General features: G+C 36.2%; 1 protein-coding gene across 1 annotated transcript in view; it reads right to left on the bottom strand.

The window, feature by feature from the left end:
• ADCY2 (adenylate cyclase 2) overlaps positions 1–15996 on the bottom strand; it is a 209401-nt gene that overhangs the window by 51688 nt on the left and 141717 nt on the right. Inside the window, exons 8-14 of the mRNA XM_061369676.1 lie at positions 13016–13174; positions 12525–12657; positions 12015–12191; positions 10561–10604; positions 7315–7395; positions 2463–2532; positions 627–724 (exon numbers count right to left, since the gene is read on the bottom strand). Coding sequence (XP_061225660.1) covers positions 627–724; positions 2463–2532; positions 7315–7395; positions 10561–10604; positions 12015–12191; positions 12525–12657; positions 13016–13174 — 762 coding nt within the window. The remainder of the gene's footprint in view (positions 1–626; positions 725–2462; positions 2533–7314; positions 7396–10560; positions 10605–12014; positions 12192–12524; positions 12658–13015; positions 13175–15996) is intronic.

Here is a 15996-nt window from a genome sequence, read left to right as displayed (position 1 = left end):
TCTTCCAGCTTTCTCAGAGAGAAGGAGAGCTGATTTATATGCACAAATATAAATTAGCTCATAATATATAAATTCTGATGAAAATAATCATTCCAGAAATTTATTATATTTTAAAATTAGTTTTAAAAAGAGACATGTTATGGATAACAATTCTCTGTTTGCATGCTGGATAGAGCAGTATTATCACAGTAATATTATAAATATATTTCTTTAATCACAGTCCCGATTCTGCAATTCACTTTGTCCCACTTCAATGTCCAATTGTCATTCTAACTTTACATGTAATTTTAGTTTCAGAAACATATAGCTTGCATTACTTTTTTTTTTTTTTACACATACAGATTTTTTTCCTGTCACTATCACACATTTTTAATTCAGAGGGAAAAACTAAAATGAATGAAGAGTTGGTACTAATGCTTGGCACCATAATATTTGCAGCATTTAAAATTACAAACAAGCATAACTTTGGAAATGGGCTGAAATCATCAATCTTCTCAGTTCAATTTCAGTTCCATGAATTGAGCTCCGTAATCTGACAATTACAAAATTGTTTACTTATATGTTTCTATTTTTTACATTACTGAGCAAATATACATAGGAATGAGTACATGTTAAAGAGCACTTACTTTGGCAATACCAGAATCTGCACAACAAAAATGCAGAAGAATATGAGACAGGCACATGTCACATAATACTTAAATGCAGGCAGAGTAGTTGCTCGATACTAGAAGAAAAAAAAGCAAATGTTAAAAACATGATTTCCAAAGCAGACAAAGTATCACCCAAACGAAATTTCAGCTTAAAGATTCAGATATGTATAGGAAGTCTTTAGCAACAGTAAATCTCCTGTTGTTCGATGACTTACAGATCCACTCACATAGGACTAGGGATTATCAGGCGTAGTATTGAATCCTTTTACTTCCTGAAGAACAGCTTAAGTAACATTGTCAAATGGTTTTGTCTTGTTCCTCTGCAGAACAGGACTATCTATCTTAATTTCACCACAAAAAAATTAATAACAAAAAAAGTGAAAACATTTTTTTAAATATTTTTAGGCATTGCCAACCACTCTTAGCTGATTTCAAATTTCCTAGTCATTAATTCCCCAAACTGATTTTCAATTATTAATAAATACTGAATGGGCTAATACAGTTTTAAAAAACTGTTACAGTCATTTAGACAGGAAACTTCTGAACACACAAAGCAGCAAAGTGTAAAATGTGCTACAGATGTGTATAAATGTTCTATTTGCAACAGTATAGCTAGCAATCATATTGATACTTACTGGGCCTATAGTATTACTTAATTGGAAATATTTTATGTCTGTGTTAAAAGGCCTTGTATGTTCACTGATACTACCAAACACTTGATATTCTTAAGGGAGAGTCAATTTGATCTGCTTTTTCATTGAAAAAAAAGGAAAAGATCTATTTATGAATCTCTAATCAGCCAGTCTAGAGACAAAAGCATTAAGCAATGAAATATTTATCAGTTATTTTGCTATCTGAGATAGCTGTGTCTAGATTGAAGCCAATTAAGTACTCTAAGGGAAATGACCTAAGTATTGGGCCTATTAAGGTTACTCACCCTTTCCAAGTAAGGTAAGAATTTAAAATTTCATTATTGAAAGAAAACGTACCAAAGATTATTTTCACTAAGTGGTCAAAATGCAAACTTCATAAAATGAAGTGTGTGAGCTGTGCTTTCTAACTGCAAGCACACAGCTGTGTCTTTGTGCTTAGTGCCAAGTTCTGCCCTTGAAACTGGTGCACCAAGCTTTAATGAACATTTAGAAATTGAGTTTAGCAACCCGGTGGCTTTCTTTTCACTTTCATTCTGATCGTTACTCCAAGGGCTAGAAACAATATCATTTACTCCATTTGTACATACATGTCTCAAACATGTTTTATCACACGCATATTAGTCAGAAGAATATTAAGTGTGTTGCGTCCAAGACAGCTAGACGTTTTTCTTAGAAAAAAGTTTATAGCATTGTTTCTCCATAATGACTATGATTATCAATGCATATGGAGAAAACTAATGAGCTCGTAGCATCATAAGACTATCATTATTACAGGTGGAGTCTTTGAGACATGGCAAAAAAAGACTGAACTAAAACCAGTGGTGTATGATAAATGCCTTTTATAGGTGTAGGTGATGGAACTTAGGAACTACATCAAATTTGGACTATCAAACCTCTCCCCACTTCTGCAAGACCATGAACATTTCAAGACATTCAAGTGAACTGCAGAGCCCTACAAACAGGAAAGCAGTCTCAGATGTTACATTCATAAAATTTCTTCCATAAATGAACTAAAATACTATTGTAAGGTTTGAAAGCTTTTCCCTGCAGGAGAGGTGCTGTGGCCAGGGCTCTGTGTTTCAAAAGCAAAGGATATAAGCTTCACTTAGGATAAGGCAAAGAAAGAACCCACCATGAATTTGCAGCAAAAATAACTTACTTCTTTTTCCAGGGTCTTATTATAGAAAAGAAGTGATATTCTTTGAATATCTTCAGATTTAAGCCACTGCCTACAAGAGAAAAGGAACATTATAACTGACATAAAAATAAAGTAGTCCTGTCTTTTTCAATTACTGAAATGCTGTAAAATAATAAATTAACTTTGAATAAAGCAACTTCTTGTGTACCGCAATGTGTATGGTAAATTGCACTGACAATAAAAGCAGAATCTACAAATCCTTTCTTGCTTTTGACTTCGGTTGCTAACACATACATGAAACAAAAGCTTAGTCAAAGGAATGTGGATCATTCCTACGGACAGTCAAGGGAGAGATTTATATGATGTAATTCTGACACTGATATTTCCCTTATGCCCAAAATGATGTGATATACCCTGTGGACATAAAGGAATGTGAGACAAAAACAGCCCTTCACAAGGAACCTTTAAGAAATGCAGTTAGAGTATGCAAGAGTGGCAGATAAATTACACTTTATGAACTCCTATTCCAAATGAAAATGTTAAAAACATTATTAAAATAAGTGGAGTGATTTTGTTTTTGAGCTGTATTAGTCTCTTGACCGTGACCCTGTAGTCTAGAGGTAGATTTTAATCTTCATACAGATTATGAAATCTTTCCTGCTTAAAGGTGAGACATGGAGTAAGTACTTTCATCAAAATGACAAATCTATTTTAAAATACGTGAATATTGACAAAGGCTTGACATAAATTTTACAAAATGAAATGTTCTAATATGAAAGTTTACATTTATTTTAAGGGACACTTGAAAATACACATATTTAAATTTCAAGAGGGTTATGTTGCTTGTACCTCAAGAAGACTAGATAAATCTGAAAGAAAAAATATTTAAGCAGACTACTTCCATGAACATGCAATATTTAAACTTGAACACTAGTAGCAGGGGTTTAGATTTTTTTTGCAACCTTTCCAGCAATAACTTTAAATTAGGCCTGAAGCTAGTTGTGTTGTTAATGCCTTCTAAGTAAAACCGAATGTCTCAACTGACAGGCTGCAATGCAAATAATGTAGCAGCAATAAACCGCAGTGGAATATATCCTAAGTTAAGGTCCTGGGAGAACAGGAGTGGATGGAGTAAAGTGTAAGCTATTAACGTTGATTTGTGAAACCTAAAATATTTTTTTTCCTTGCCTGGGAGACTGTCCCTGCTCCTGTGCAATCAGTTTCCTTACAAAAAGAGGATGAAAACACGTTCAGTTCTAGGTATGCTTAATGCAGAGGTATATTTTCCAGTTTGCTCTGCAGTGGCTCATATCTGTCTGATCATAATTAGGATTCTGAGAAGAAACAGGTATGATAGGCTGTTGTACATATAGCATTATTTTGTTTGGGTCTAGCTGCAGTCTATTGGAAAAAAACATTAAGTTTGTGGGAAATTTTTGGTTAACTATGAAAATTAAGTGCAAGTCTTCTTCCATTTAGTTATAAAAATTGAACAAAGAGCAACTCTATTCTCCAAATTGATAACTAATTTCCTTTTTATTTCTTACAGTAGCTGACAGGCAGATACATTTAATCTCCATTACCACCAAAAAGTTCTGTCTGCAGACCTAATCCCAAAGACCTAATTTGGTCTGTACACACCTGACTGCATGTGAAATCAGTAGTGCCATTTACTGCAAATGCTGCCTTATACTTCACATTGCAAACTCCCGTTTTCAGGAGCTTTTAGTTCTACTTAGAAAAAAACCCTACTGGCTTTAGGTTGCAGGTGCCAAGAGGTCTGAGACGAGGGAAACAGTTTAACACAGACAAATGGAAGTGGGGCGTAAGTACAGAACAGGGAGCACAAAGTCACATACCTCCATGACAGAGAGAAGGGCTGAAGAATTCTGCCCTGCTTGACTCCTCAATGAGCCTAAAAGTTATCTAAGTATCTGCAAGTACGTTGGATATGCCTCTTAGGAAGCTAGGTACCAAATTTCTGTTTACATTCCTTTGCAATTGAAGGAATGACAGAGACAGCTGAATTGTGGCAGTATCCACAGAAGCATGTGGTTTGATAGGGCTTGTACTGATTGACAACAACGAATTATGCATGGAACATAGCAGCCACCATGGCTTGGAAAAAAAAAAAAAAAAGGAGTGTGTCTCCTTAACACAGTAACCTACTTAAGAAAGAGCAAATAACTTTAGTTTAGCTCCCTCTGTAGGTATATTATTTAGCTAGCGGATTACTATTCATCCATAACAAGTCCTACAGAAGTCCCTTAGCCACCAAAGTTCAGGGTGGTGTGGCTGTGGCTGCTCATCCCTCTCCTGTGCAGGATGGGCATTTTGCAGCCAGGAGTATTTTGTTCAAGGCACAGGGAAAAGAAACGTGTAGAAAGTATGATATTACACCCTAATGCCTAAAGCACTCAGCTGAGAGACAGAAGCTCTTTATTCCTCACTCACTCTTTTGCATCTGTATTTACATGTCTTTAATGTAGTGCTCTAAAAGAATAAGAATGAATCAACAGGTCACAGCTTTCTCCATGCAACTTTGCAAGGAGCATTGCCAGCTAAATCTATTACCCTGAAGCATGCAGTAAGGCAGTGGACTGCTTTTTAGATGCCACAGTTTCATCTGCATTCCAGAAGAAGGGATTGAACCCAGATGCTTCGACTTACTGACAGTGTGTGCATGTGCTGCTTGGCAGTTTTGTGGAAAGGCAGCTAAGCTAGCTTGTGAAACAGCAGAACAGCACTAAGGAAGGCCAGAGAAAATGCTACGCTACTTTGAAAACCTGACGTACCATTTCAGTGCGTACTGTACTAATTTACACTACCTAAAAACAATGATTCATTTGGACTATAGCTTTGTCTTGGACTAGGATCCACAGTCTACATTCCCTTGTCTTCCAGTTACTGGCCCTTAAGCACCTGGGCATGTAATGTCCAGAGACACACATATTACAACCATTTGCTTGCAAACAGTTACAGAATGACATATGGCAAAAACCATGATGGCAGACCACGCTGACAGCTCAGAGCAGAAGAAACAATGACTCTGTGCAATGAATGTTTGGGTTTTAATTGTTTTCATGAAATTTTCTAATTAAAAAGCTTAAAGAAATGGTAATTTTAATACCATATTTTATGTGCAGGTTTTTTTTTTTTTTAATTTTCCTCAGTCACAGACCTAGTCACTATACAATCCAAGCTTTAGACTTAAAAACATTAAGAAATACCAGTTTTCTCACAGATTTTTTTAAAAGTTTGCTACTTGAGTCACAAAAGCAAAAGCTTTATCTTCACAACGAATCCGTTTAATTAGTCGGCAATATTATTTTCATTTTACAGCCAAAAAATTGAGGCACAAAAAGCCTGCACAATTATAAAGAAACAAAAATGTTTTGTGTCCTAAATGAAAGAAGTCTTATACTTATTTTTCTGAGTGCTTAACATTCACATATTTAAACTATTATTCAACTTACTGTTTGGGGAAACAGGGTTTTTGACAACTTATTCTCAGGTAGCCAACTGAATAATACCATTTAAGTGATCCATTCAGCAAATCAATATAGGGATAGAGAATTAAGTTTTGGAAGGTGGCATTCAGCCTTTTAGATATGTAATATCTCTCCTCTTTCTGCAGTACCCCAGGTAACTCATAAAATGTACTGAAACATTTTCAGACACATTTTTATCACGTCTTTTATCCCTAGGTTTCTCTGAATTTTATGCATTAATTAGATGAGGCAGGGATTCCCTGAGATAAAACAACATACAGTATAAGCATACCAACGCTTTATTTTAATGCATTTATACAAATGTTTTACTTTTGGCATTGAATGTCATTTTTACAATCCACTTACTGAGGCAAGCATACCTGAAGACACATACAAACTACTAGAACCTACAGGCTGTTTTAGGCAAGTCCAGTATAATCAAAAGGCTTCACCTATCATCTGACCTACCGTCTGTCACTATATTCCTTTGTATGACCTATAACTATCAACACTCTTTTCTATAAATAATTACTTTAAAATATTTTCCAAAGTGAAGTCCTTTTTAATAAGGCTATCAGATAAAAAAACCCCAAATGTTACATGTGAGCTTTTAATAATTAAGTGCAATACTCAGATGATTAAAATTCTAAGTAACAAAAGAGGGGTTGGGGCAAATGTGTAATTCATCACAATTATTGCCCACATTTTTGAAAGGCAATTCCCTCATTTCACCAGATAAATACAAGAAGCCTGAACACTTATTTTGGACTGGTATTGATTTTTCTCTCATTCTTATCTATTCACCAGCAAACAGAGAACATCAATACTGCCTCCAGTTCTTCCTGGGACACAGAAAAAACACAAGCCACATTTCCTCCCCCAGCTATTTCAATATGCCATCAAGCTTAGCCTTCTCTAAGAAATGAACCTACCAGTTGAAACAGAAACTGTGATTTTTAGGGAAAGTTTCTAATTTTGAGGAGATGTTTTTCTGACAATAGTGAAGCATCAGTTTTCACGTCATTCTGACTCCTCAGCTATTTCTTGTGGTTTACTTCTCTGCTCTCAGATGAGTTAATTCTGCAGTTATGGCTACGAGTGTACAGATACAGTTACAGAGCAAAATTCCCTTTGCCATTAAGATCAAGACAAGCCAAAACCTCTGTCACACCATGATTCACACTGTCTTATCCCATATAGTACAAAATGTTACTGTACAGGTTATCTTCACAATGTGCAGGGCTTCCTATGCCATTGGTAACGACACCTTTACTGTTTTCAGACTTCTGTATGCATGTGGAGTGAAAAATAGTAAACACTACCCTCTCTTGCAGATTTATGTCAAAGTTGAATGAAGGTGACAACAAAGGATAAATACATACTTTTGAGCATTGATTCCATCAATGGCCTGAATCATTCTCTCATTCAGTTCCTCTTCAAACCTTCTTTTCTGTGATTTTGTTCTGAAATGAAAAATGTGAGGAGTTACTCTGCAAAATCATTATATTGTTAATAAACATTCACTTTTAAACAAAAGGTGATGTCTGGCATAAACTTTTGAAGATAATAAAATTTTTTTATCATTTTTTAATGTTAAAAATGTCCTGGTTTAATGTCCCGGTTTCAGCTGGGATAATTTTCTTCCTAGTAGCTGGTACTGTGCTCCGTTTTGGCTTCAGTCCAAGAACAATACTGATAACACACTTATGTTTTAGTTGTTGCTCAGCAGCACTTACCCTGATCATGGACTTTTCATCTCATGCTTTGCCAGTAGAGAGAGGCACAAGAAGCAAGGAGGAAGCAGAGACAGGGCACCTGAGCCAAACTAGCCAAAGGGACCCAAACTATGCCACAGCACATCATGACCAGTATATAAACCAGAGGGAGTCACCCAGAAGGGATCAATCGCTGCTCGGGTCAGGCTGGGTATCGGTCAGTGGGTGGTGAGCAATTGTGCATCCCTGCTTTCTCTTTCTAGTTTTATTCTCTCCCTTTCTTATTTCCCTTTTGATTCTCCTCCCCATCCTGCCCAGGGAGGAGGAAGAGGGAATGAGTGACTGCCTGCATGGTGCCATCAGGGTTTAAACCCTGACATTTATTCTGCAATAGCAGCTGTAGGCATCAGGCACACTGAGCCTTTTAATAAGCTCTTAACAAACCCAGCACACTCTGCAATCTCACACACACACAGAATTCTAGAGTTTACATATTAGTGAGCACCTAAAAAATAAAAGCAAGAAAACATTTTGTAAAAAACCCCCCAAAACCCAAACAAGAAAACCAAGCAACCAAACAAAAAAACCCCATCAAAACAGCCAAAAACCAAACAAAAAAACCCACAGCAAAAAAACACACTACAAAAACCAAGCCAAGAGAGTTCAAGAAATGCTGGTTGAAGGAAAGGTTTCCATAGTTTTATGGATTTATGAAGAAGAATGGAAATATGTGCAAACTCATAAAACATTTCTGTTTCTTCTAGTTACTTTTAATATTCCTTCTCAGAATTGTATGATGAGCAATAATGGGCTAGTACAGCAAGGCTTAATAAGTATTCACCACTGAAAGCCTGATAACTTCTTTTCTTGGCAATATTTTATTAATTTTAATAAGAAAACTAAGCACCAAGTCTGAAATGAGTTTCAAATACATGTCATGTTTCTCTGTTTATAACTTATAACTACAATACAAAAACCATCTTTTCTTTTCATTGGACTCAGCATGAACCCAACAATGCACCACCAGAATCAGTTTTGTCTTTCCTAATGTATTTTACTGCAGACATCATCAGTCCTTTCACCAGTTGTGCTCTCCTTAAAAAGGGAATATTTCAAATATTGCCAGATTATGCCTTTGCCTCTTGAAAACTTAAATCCAATGTTTGCTTAGCAAAATCTTCTTAACCTACAAATTGAACTCCATCAAAGGCACCATGGATTTTCTACAAAATCAAGTTTTTGAGTTATTTCCCCCAAACTGATAGCATGTTGCAGGATTCTAATTCATACAGAAATTGTATTAGTGTACTTAAGAATAAACAACCCGACTGATTTCATACATATTCAATGGCATAGAATTTAGGTAAGAAAGTGCTTACAACTTCTTCTTCCCATATGAAACAATCTTCCTAGGAGAAATAACTAGACAAATGAGGAGACATTATCTAATCACACTTAATCCTCTTGGCAGCTCCCTAACAACATAAGAGTATTATAAGAGCTAAGACTGCCACAAACAGAAGACTATATTCAGACTTTAAAACCCACATTTTCATATTCTAATAAAATACTGATTTTTAAAGTGCTGATTATTATTTCAGCTCTCTCCTGTGGGAATGACTAATTAGCTTGTCTAGAATCCTAGCTATATGCCTCACAATGGACATTAGACTCCAGCAACGGTTTCTAGAAGCTCCTTCTGTAATATGGTATCAAGACATATGGTAACATTTGCAACTTTTGGATCTATTTTGGAGAGGAATATAGAAATCAAAAGCAAGAACATCTCGGAATCTTAAAGAACTGCATTTACATATACTACAGTACAATTATCTTTACCATAAAGCCAATAGAAGCCCTTTTGATATACTGTCCAAATGCAAATGTTCAGTTTTAAAATCAGAGACTGTTTTTTATTACTGTCATGCACATTCAGTCAAAACTTGCTCATATTCTGGAATTTGGCATTATTTTAGGTAATTGCATCGCTCTCCAGTAACCTGGGATTGGTTGAGGAGACATTTACCAACCAGAGAGACGGGGAAGGAATAGACAGAATGATTTATTTGCACAACCAAAGACAATGAACCCACAATTTTTAAAAGCTTTCTTTCAAATGTTTTTACAGTATTTGTGATGTTACTTCCAGTTTTCCAAGAAAGACATCTGAATTGTTATCAGGTCATTAAAATAGATATTAATCATCCCAGGTTTCTGACAGTGCTAAGCTTGTTTTTTAAACAGATGTCATCCAAGACTGTTTCCATTTCTCAGTGTCTTACCCTAGTCATTGAAGTACTAAGCAGGTAAATGAAAACATAAAGCTACTGTGATTTTGCAAACATCTTTGGTAGCAAGAGCACTAAAGGAAGACCACAAAATAGCTTTCAAATGTTTACTACTATAAACATACTATAGACTTTGAAATAATAAAACACAATGCAAATACAAAGCAACTAACAAAATACAGAAAATGTCTCTTTTAGTACATATTATTAGCTGTTGTAACACAAATTATTAGCAACCCTTTCCATCTTCCTCTTTCTTTCCCCTCTGTTCCTCCTCTCAATTTTCCTGCGTATAATCTTCTCCTCACTGTTAGAGCAATTGGGTTGTTAGCAGAAACAAATAGCCCATCAACATATACTAATTCAGAATAATGCTATTTAATCAGGAGGTGATAACCTCCTGTTAGCAGGAAGTGTGTTCACAATTCTTAAGTAACATGTCTGACAAAGCTGTTTCTATAGCCCTCCTATATGTAAGAGGTATCAGCTGAAAAATTGTTTTGGTGAGAAATGGCCCTCAAAATTTGAAAGTGTGAATTTTATACATATCTATATGAATGCCTATGAATACATACGTATTTCTATGGACTTTATATGAACAAATAACTTTAAAAAATTAATTTACCTCTCTCTGCAGCGCTGGAAATGATACTGCCCCATGGGAACATCCTGAAAGAAAAAAAAGAAAATATTTATCAACTATAACAGACCTTGACAACACTAGGTTGTTTTAAAAATAGTGCTGAAAACAGCATCAAGTAAGGAGTAAAGCTTCCAATGCAAATACTTTCAGCATTAGATTAAAACTACGTAAAAGAAAAATCCAGCCAGGGAACCATCACTTCACTAGATGGAGGGACCTGGAGACAAACTGATCTATTGTTATAAACACTAAGGAACTAACACAATAGTCTGAATCCAAGGATGTTTGTTTTACTAGAAAGTCACTACTTCAAAGTCTCCACTTTTTTAATGTAACCCAAACTCCTGCCAGCTTCAGCAAAAAACAATGTGAAGTGTTTTTGGAAAAAAAAAAACAAACCCCAAAACCCCCAAACCACAAACCAGATCTGTGTGGCCAAATACAAGCAATGATGTTTTGGTTTTTGTTTGTTTGTTGTTTTTTTTTTTTGATAGCCATCACATCACAGTCACATTTATTTTGTGATTAATAGTGACACTTGGATACTTTTATAATGAACATGTCAAAATCTACATTCTGATGCACTGTATTTATTGCACAAGATGGGTTGGGTGGCTCCATCCTATGTTCTCATATGTAACAGGAATAAAACTGAATGCCAATGTTGAAAACTATTAAAATTTACTTTCACATTTGCACTTTTTAGAAGCAGAAGATAAAACAATGTACCAGCTGTGGACTGACAGCATCTCTCTGATAGCAGTAAAATAGTGTTAGCAAAATGAAAAAGAAATATTTTCTGTTCAGTGTAAGAGATGTAACACTGTGGTATAGATAGTACTATGAAACTCAGGCCATCAGCCACAGCTGATGGGTAGTTAATGTCCTTTCAAAAGGCAGATGTTATAGTGAGTATGGACTTGGTTCCCAGAGAACTTTTCTAATAAAGTCCATTCCAGGCACCACAAGAATATTCAAAATTTAGGTTTGAATATTCTCTAGGTTTGTCCATGTTCTAAATGGAGAATGTGTCTAAATAGCAAATAAATCTCAGGGAATTCCTCTGTATCAGTAGTGTTCCTTCCCAAAGGTGTTGCATCCTGGCTTTATGCTCAAAATGTCTTTCCACGGGGTGAATGGCAGCCACTCTTCATGCTGTGACTGGGGCTCACATGCAGAGGGTCCAGTTCTGTACTTTAGTCAGTATGTTGAACTCCTTATAATTCAGAGATGCACTGATAGCAAGACATGGCTCTTTAGAGTCTAATCTAAAGCTCAGATGCCAAGGGAAAATCTCCCAGCAACTTCACTGGGTTTATGCCTTGTACAAACGTGTGTATCTTCTTCTATCAGAAATATATATCTATTTAGCAGTGAGCACCCATTTCCTTTCAAATATTGCTAAATTGTATGAAATGACATAAGTAGGCCCCTACTGTTGTGCTAATCTTGCCGTTTTCAGTGGTCATGCTGTCCCTGTGGTGCAAGTGTGCAAATGGCTTGGCTGCTCCCCAAGATTCCAGGTACCGGGTCATGCGGACAGAAGCTCTCATTTTGGCTCCATCAAGAGTATGTCGAGGTCTAATGTGATGCTGAGGGCTTCGCTTCTCTCCCTGGTTGACAGAGAATAAAAGGTGATATCAGCCTTGGTGTTTGTTACTTTTTGAAGTAGTAATGCATTGTCTGGTACCACTTATCTGCATGCTTAGGAACTTAAAAATGGAGAGATACTAAGAACCTGCAATTCTTAATGATATTGCTGGGAAATATCAGAGACTTATTTCTGAAACCGGGAAAGATTTGCAGTGCAAGCATTATGTATTTGTGGGCATTAGTAATAGCTCTGATCAATATCTTCTGGTAGTGAATTAAAAAACTTCACTAGAGAGATTGGTGGTCCTGCTCAAAAATAACTATGACTGGCAACAAATAAAAGTGCTACTAACCTTAGGATTGATTACAAAGTAAGTCTTAACATTATGCTCTTTCAGATATGGGTCCCTCACATCTCCATCCCCATCTTCCACTTTGTAAGCTCCATTCAAATGTGCCAAGGTGACTGAGGTGATGTGAACACGGCTGAAATTATATTTCAAAAGAATGACAGAATCACAGACACCAATCAAAACCATAATTTGAACCTGATCAACTCAACTGTTCTTACTAACTTTTGATAAACTTTTTATATGCTGCTTACTTCATTTACAGTCACTCTAATCTCATTTTTAGTTCTAACGAGCATAAATCTAAAAGTTTGCATCCACAAAGAAATACTCCTTAAATCACAGGAAATATTAAATGTCCCCTTTTTTTCTAAGAGCAGTAAGAATTAATTCAGGCTTTGCCCTCAAGACTGATGGCTGAAGACATGGTACCTATGCATTTCTCCGTGATACAAAAGTCCATGTGTACCAAAGCCAACAGAGAAGGCTCTTACCCTGGGACTCCTCCAGCTTCCATGTGATTTGCCAGAGTAACATCATGTGACCACACATCATACTGCCACTTCTGTAGTCCAATGACACCACAAAGCACATTCCCAGAGTGCACTCCTACGCGCATGTTAATATCAACTCCAGTTGCATCTCTCACTTTCCTGCAGTTTAGAAGAAAACATGTTAACATACAGAATAACGACTTTGTTTTCGTTTACCAGTCAAATCATCAGTAATAACATTTATTTTTAACATTGCCTCCATTCTTTTTATGCTAGGATTATTTTTGCATCTTACTTTTCCCATTATCTATATTTGCAACTACTTGTAGCAAATATTAATTCTCAAGTCCATGTATGAAGTCCTTTCTTTTATTATCATCGAAATTATTTGGGAGGGATGAACTAAGAAGTGGAAGTATTTGGTCTCATGGTAGAACACAGGGACTATTTTTGTTCCATAGGCAGCTCCTGGAGATCTGGAAGTACTGGTACGTGCCCTTCTATCTCAAGCCCCTAATATCTATGTTAGAGACCTTCTCATATCTATCATATCTAAGAGGAAGGATGAAAAACACACCACCTCAGGATATTCTACAAGCTGGTTCACTTACAAGGGATAAAAAATATATGAGTCAGGTTCATAGTTCTAGCAACATCTTCATTCTCAATGATAAGAATAATCATTACAGAATTAATCTGGCTTGTTTCTCTTATTTTTTTGAAAGGGGTATAGAACTTAAGTGGCTTAATTTGATATGGTAAATCCTACATTTAAGCTGTAGTACTCAAGTGTTCTTTTTCTGGAAAATTAAAAATAATGGGAGCATGATGAAGTATTTTATTAAACTGTATTTTGAAGTTATTGAGAAGATGAAAGGAGAATATTTTTCAATTCCTTCAGTCTCTTCCTAGTGTTTATTGGCATCTCTTTTCACTTTGCCATTTTCTACTGTTCTCGAGTAGCTGACACGTGAACAAACTGCTTGTAAATGAGCTTCATAAGCAGTCAGCAAATAACAAACACCACTTTGCTCTGCAAAAGGAATATGGCACAAGCTTTTAACTTTGGGGGGGGGGGGGGAAAGAAGTGTTTATAAAAATGGGAAAAGTGGAAGAGGAACATTTAAACTCTAGGATTGCTTGTTGAAAGGCTGCCCTGCCATATTCTGCAGTGCAAGCCATAAAGTTTGTTTTATAACAAGCTCATTGGAGTTAAGGAGGGTAACAAGTAGAATATGTTCCAGAACTTAATGTTCTCTTCTGTCCCACAAATTAAAGAAACCATAGAAGATTTTAAATTACAAGTGTTACTCTGGACCAAATTAGGGTTTACTACTTCTCTCTTCTGCTCCCTGAACAATTGCTATGGCTATGCAGGCACTGACTGCATCTAAGAATATAATCTATCACACCCCCATAGGACACCTGCCTTACCTACACAAGTACATCTGAAACTTCCCATTATTATTTCATTTTCTGCTCCCACGGTCTCTCTGGTTTCCCTTAGCACACCACAGTCTGTATGCCCATCATGGCTAGGCAATCAAAATACTCATCAAGACTGTATTTTTTTTACTGCAGCCTGAAATTTGAGTTTGTAAGGTTTCTATATTTTTCGCAGGCATGGTTAGCTGTAGTTGGTAGGTAGTTGTAGGAACTTTACTTCACACAAGCAAGAGTTTAGGTCATTAAGAAAGCATCTACCCTATTTACCTGAGCTTTATTCATTGGTAATTCTGGACTAATGTATGTATGACTCACCTAGTCTTGTCTTAATGCACTTCTACACATTCAGTGAGCCTTGAGCATTTAGTCTCCTGCAAATTGCCTGCTTTAAAACCATAGTTGACTTTTGGCTCAGAGCTTCAGGAATGAAATCACACCTACAAAAATATTTTATTTTGTATCTAGCTTACAAATTGGTACAACCACCTCATCCAACTGTTTCACTTTCCTCTGAAACGGAACTCATTTCACACTCACAAATCGAGAACAGCCTTTGAGAAAGTGTGGCTGAGAACATTTAAACTAAGAAGTCACCAGACAGACAAGGGGATGGAAGCTGGGCTAAAGGAAAACAGTACATAATATTCATACATAAAAAACAAATTTTTTCCTTAACAAAAAGCTTAAGATATAGCCTTAAAGTACCCAGTAAGGTGGCCAGCCTCAACATCACCAGCAACACTGTCATCTATGGCTTGATAAGGTGAGCATCCCACTCCTAGGCAACTACGCTGCAGACTATAAGAAACATTGGATTTGTCCCAACATAGAGCAGGGAAAAAAAGCAATTAATCAATGGGACTACTAACATATTTAACGGGAAACAATCCCTAGTGTAGTGAGGCTGAATTGCTCCAAATGGATACATCATTAGGAAACAAAATAGAATAATGCTTTGTACTACAGATCACCCAGCAGTTTGGTAGAATTCCTCCTTTTTGCTCCAAAAAGAGTGGAACTCGAAACCATATTCAGGTGGTAAAATCTCTACGGATCTGTTAAACAGCAAACTGCTTTATTTCAGTAACTTACACACTGAGGAGTCAGTTTGCAACTCAGTGACTGAATATAAAACCCCCTCATATCTGATAAAAAAAGGTATTTTAGAGTGAATCAAACATAGTCTTCTGGATGACACAAAAACATTTTAGAAAATGCAGCAGCCCAATTCCTGTACTGAGGTTAGTTTTACAAAAGATCCCTAAAGCAAGGAGATCAAAATCCTAGTTTCCATAAATACTACACCTTTTCCATGAATACCTTGAAAGGAAAAGAGCAAAATTTGAATTAATCAACCTGCCCATACAGCAATTATCATGGATCAAATCACAAGACCAGGTAACTGAAAGCCAAAACCGTCTTATGACTACAATTACATTCATATGAGGGTAGTATTTAAGTATCAGAGGAATCACCTTTGCATGACTGTTTAGTTAATTGAGACAACACATGACTATCCATTTCATGATGACGTG

This window comes from Neopsephotus bourkii, unplaced genomic scaffold, assembly GCF_033783945.1.
Source record: "Neopsephotus bourkii isolate Nb327-2 ecotype Australia unplaced genomic scaffold, CSIRO-AGI_Nbou_v1 NB_1508, whole genome shotgun sequence".
Lineage (NCBI taxonomy): Eukaryota > Metazoa > Chordata > Aves > Psittaciformes > Psittacidae > Neopsephotus > Neopsephotus bourkii.
This window is presented reverse-complemented; position numbering and strand designations above follow the sequence as displayed.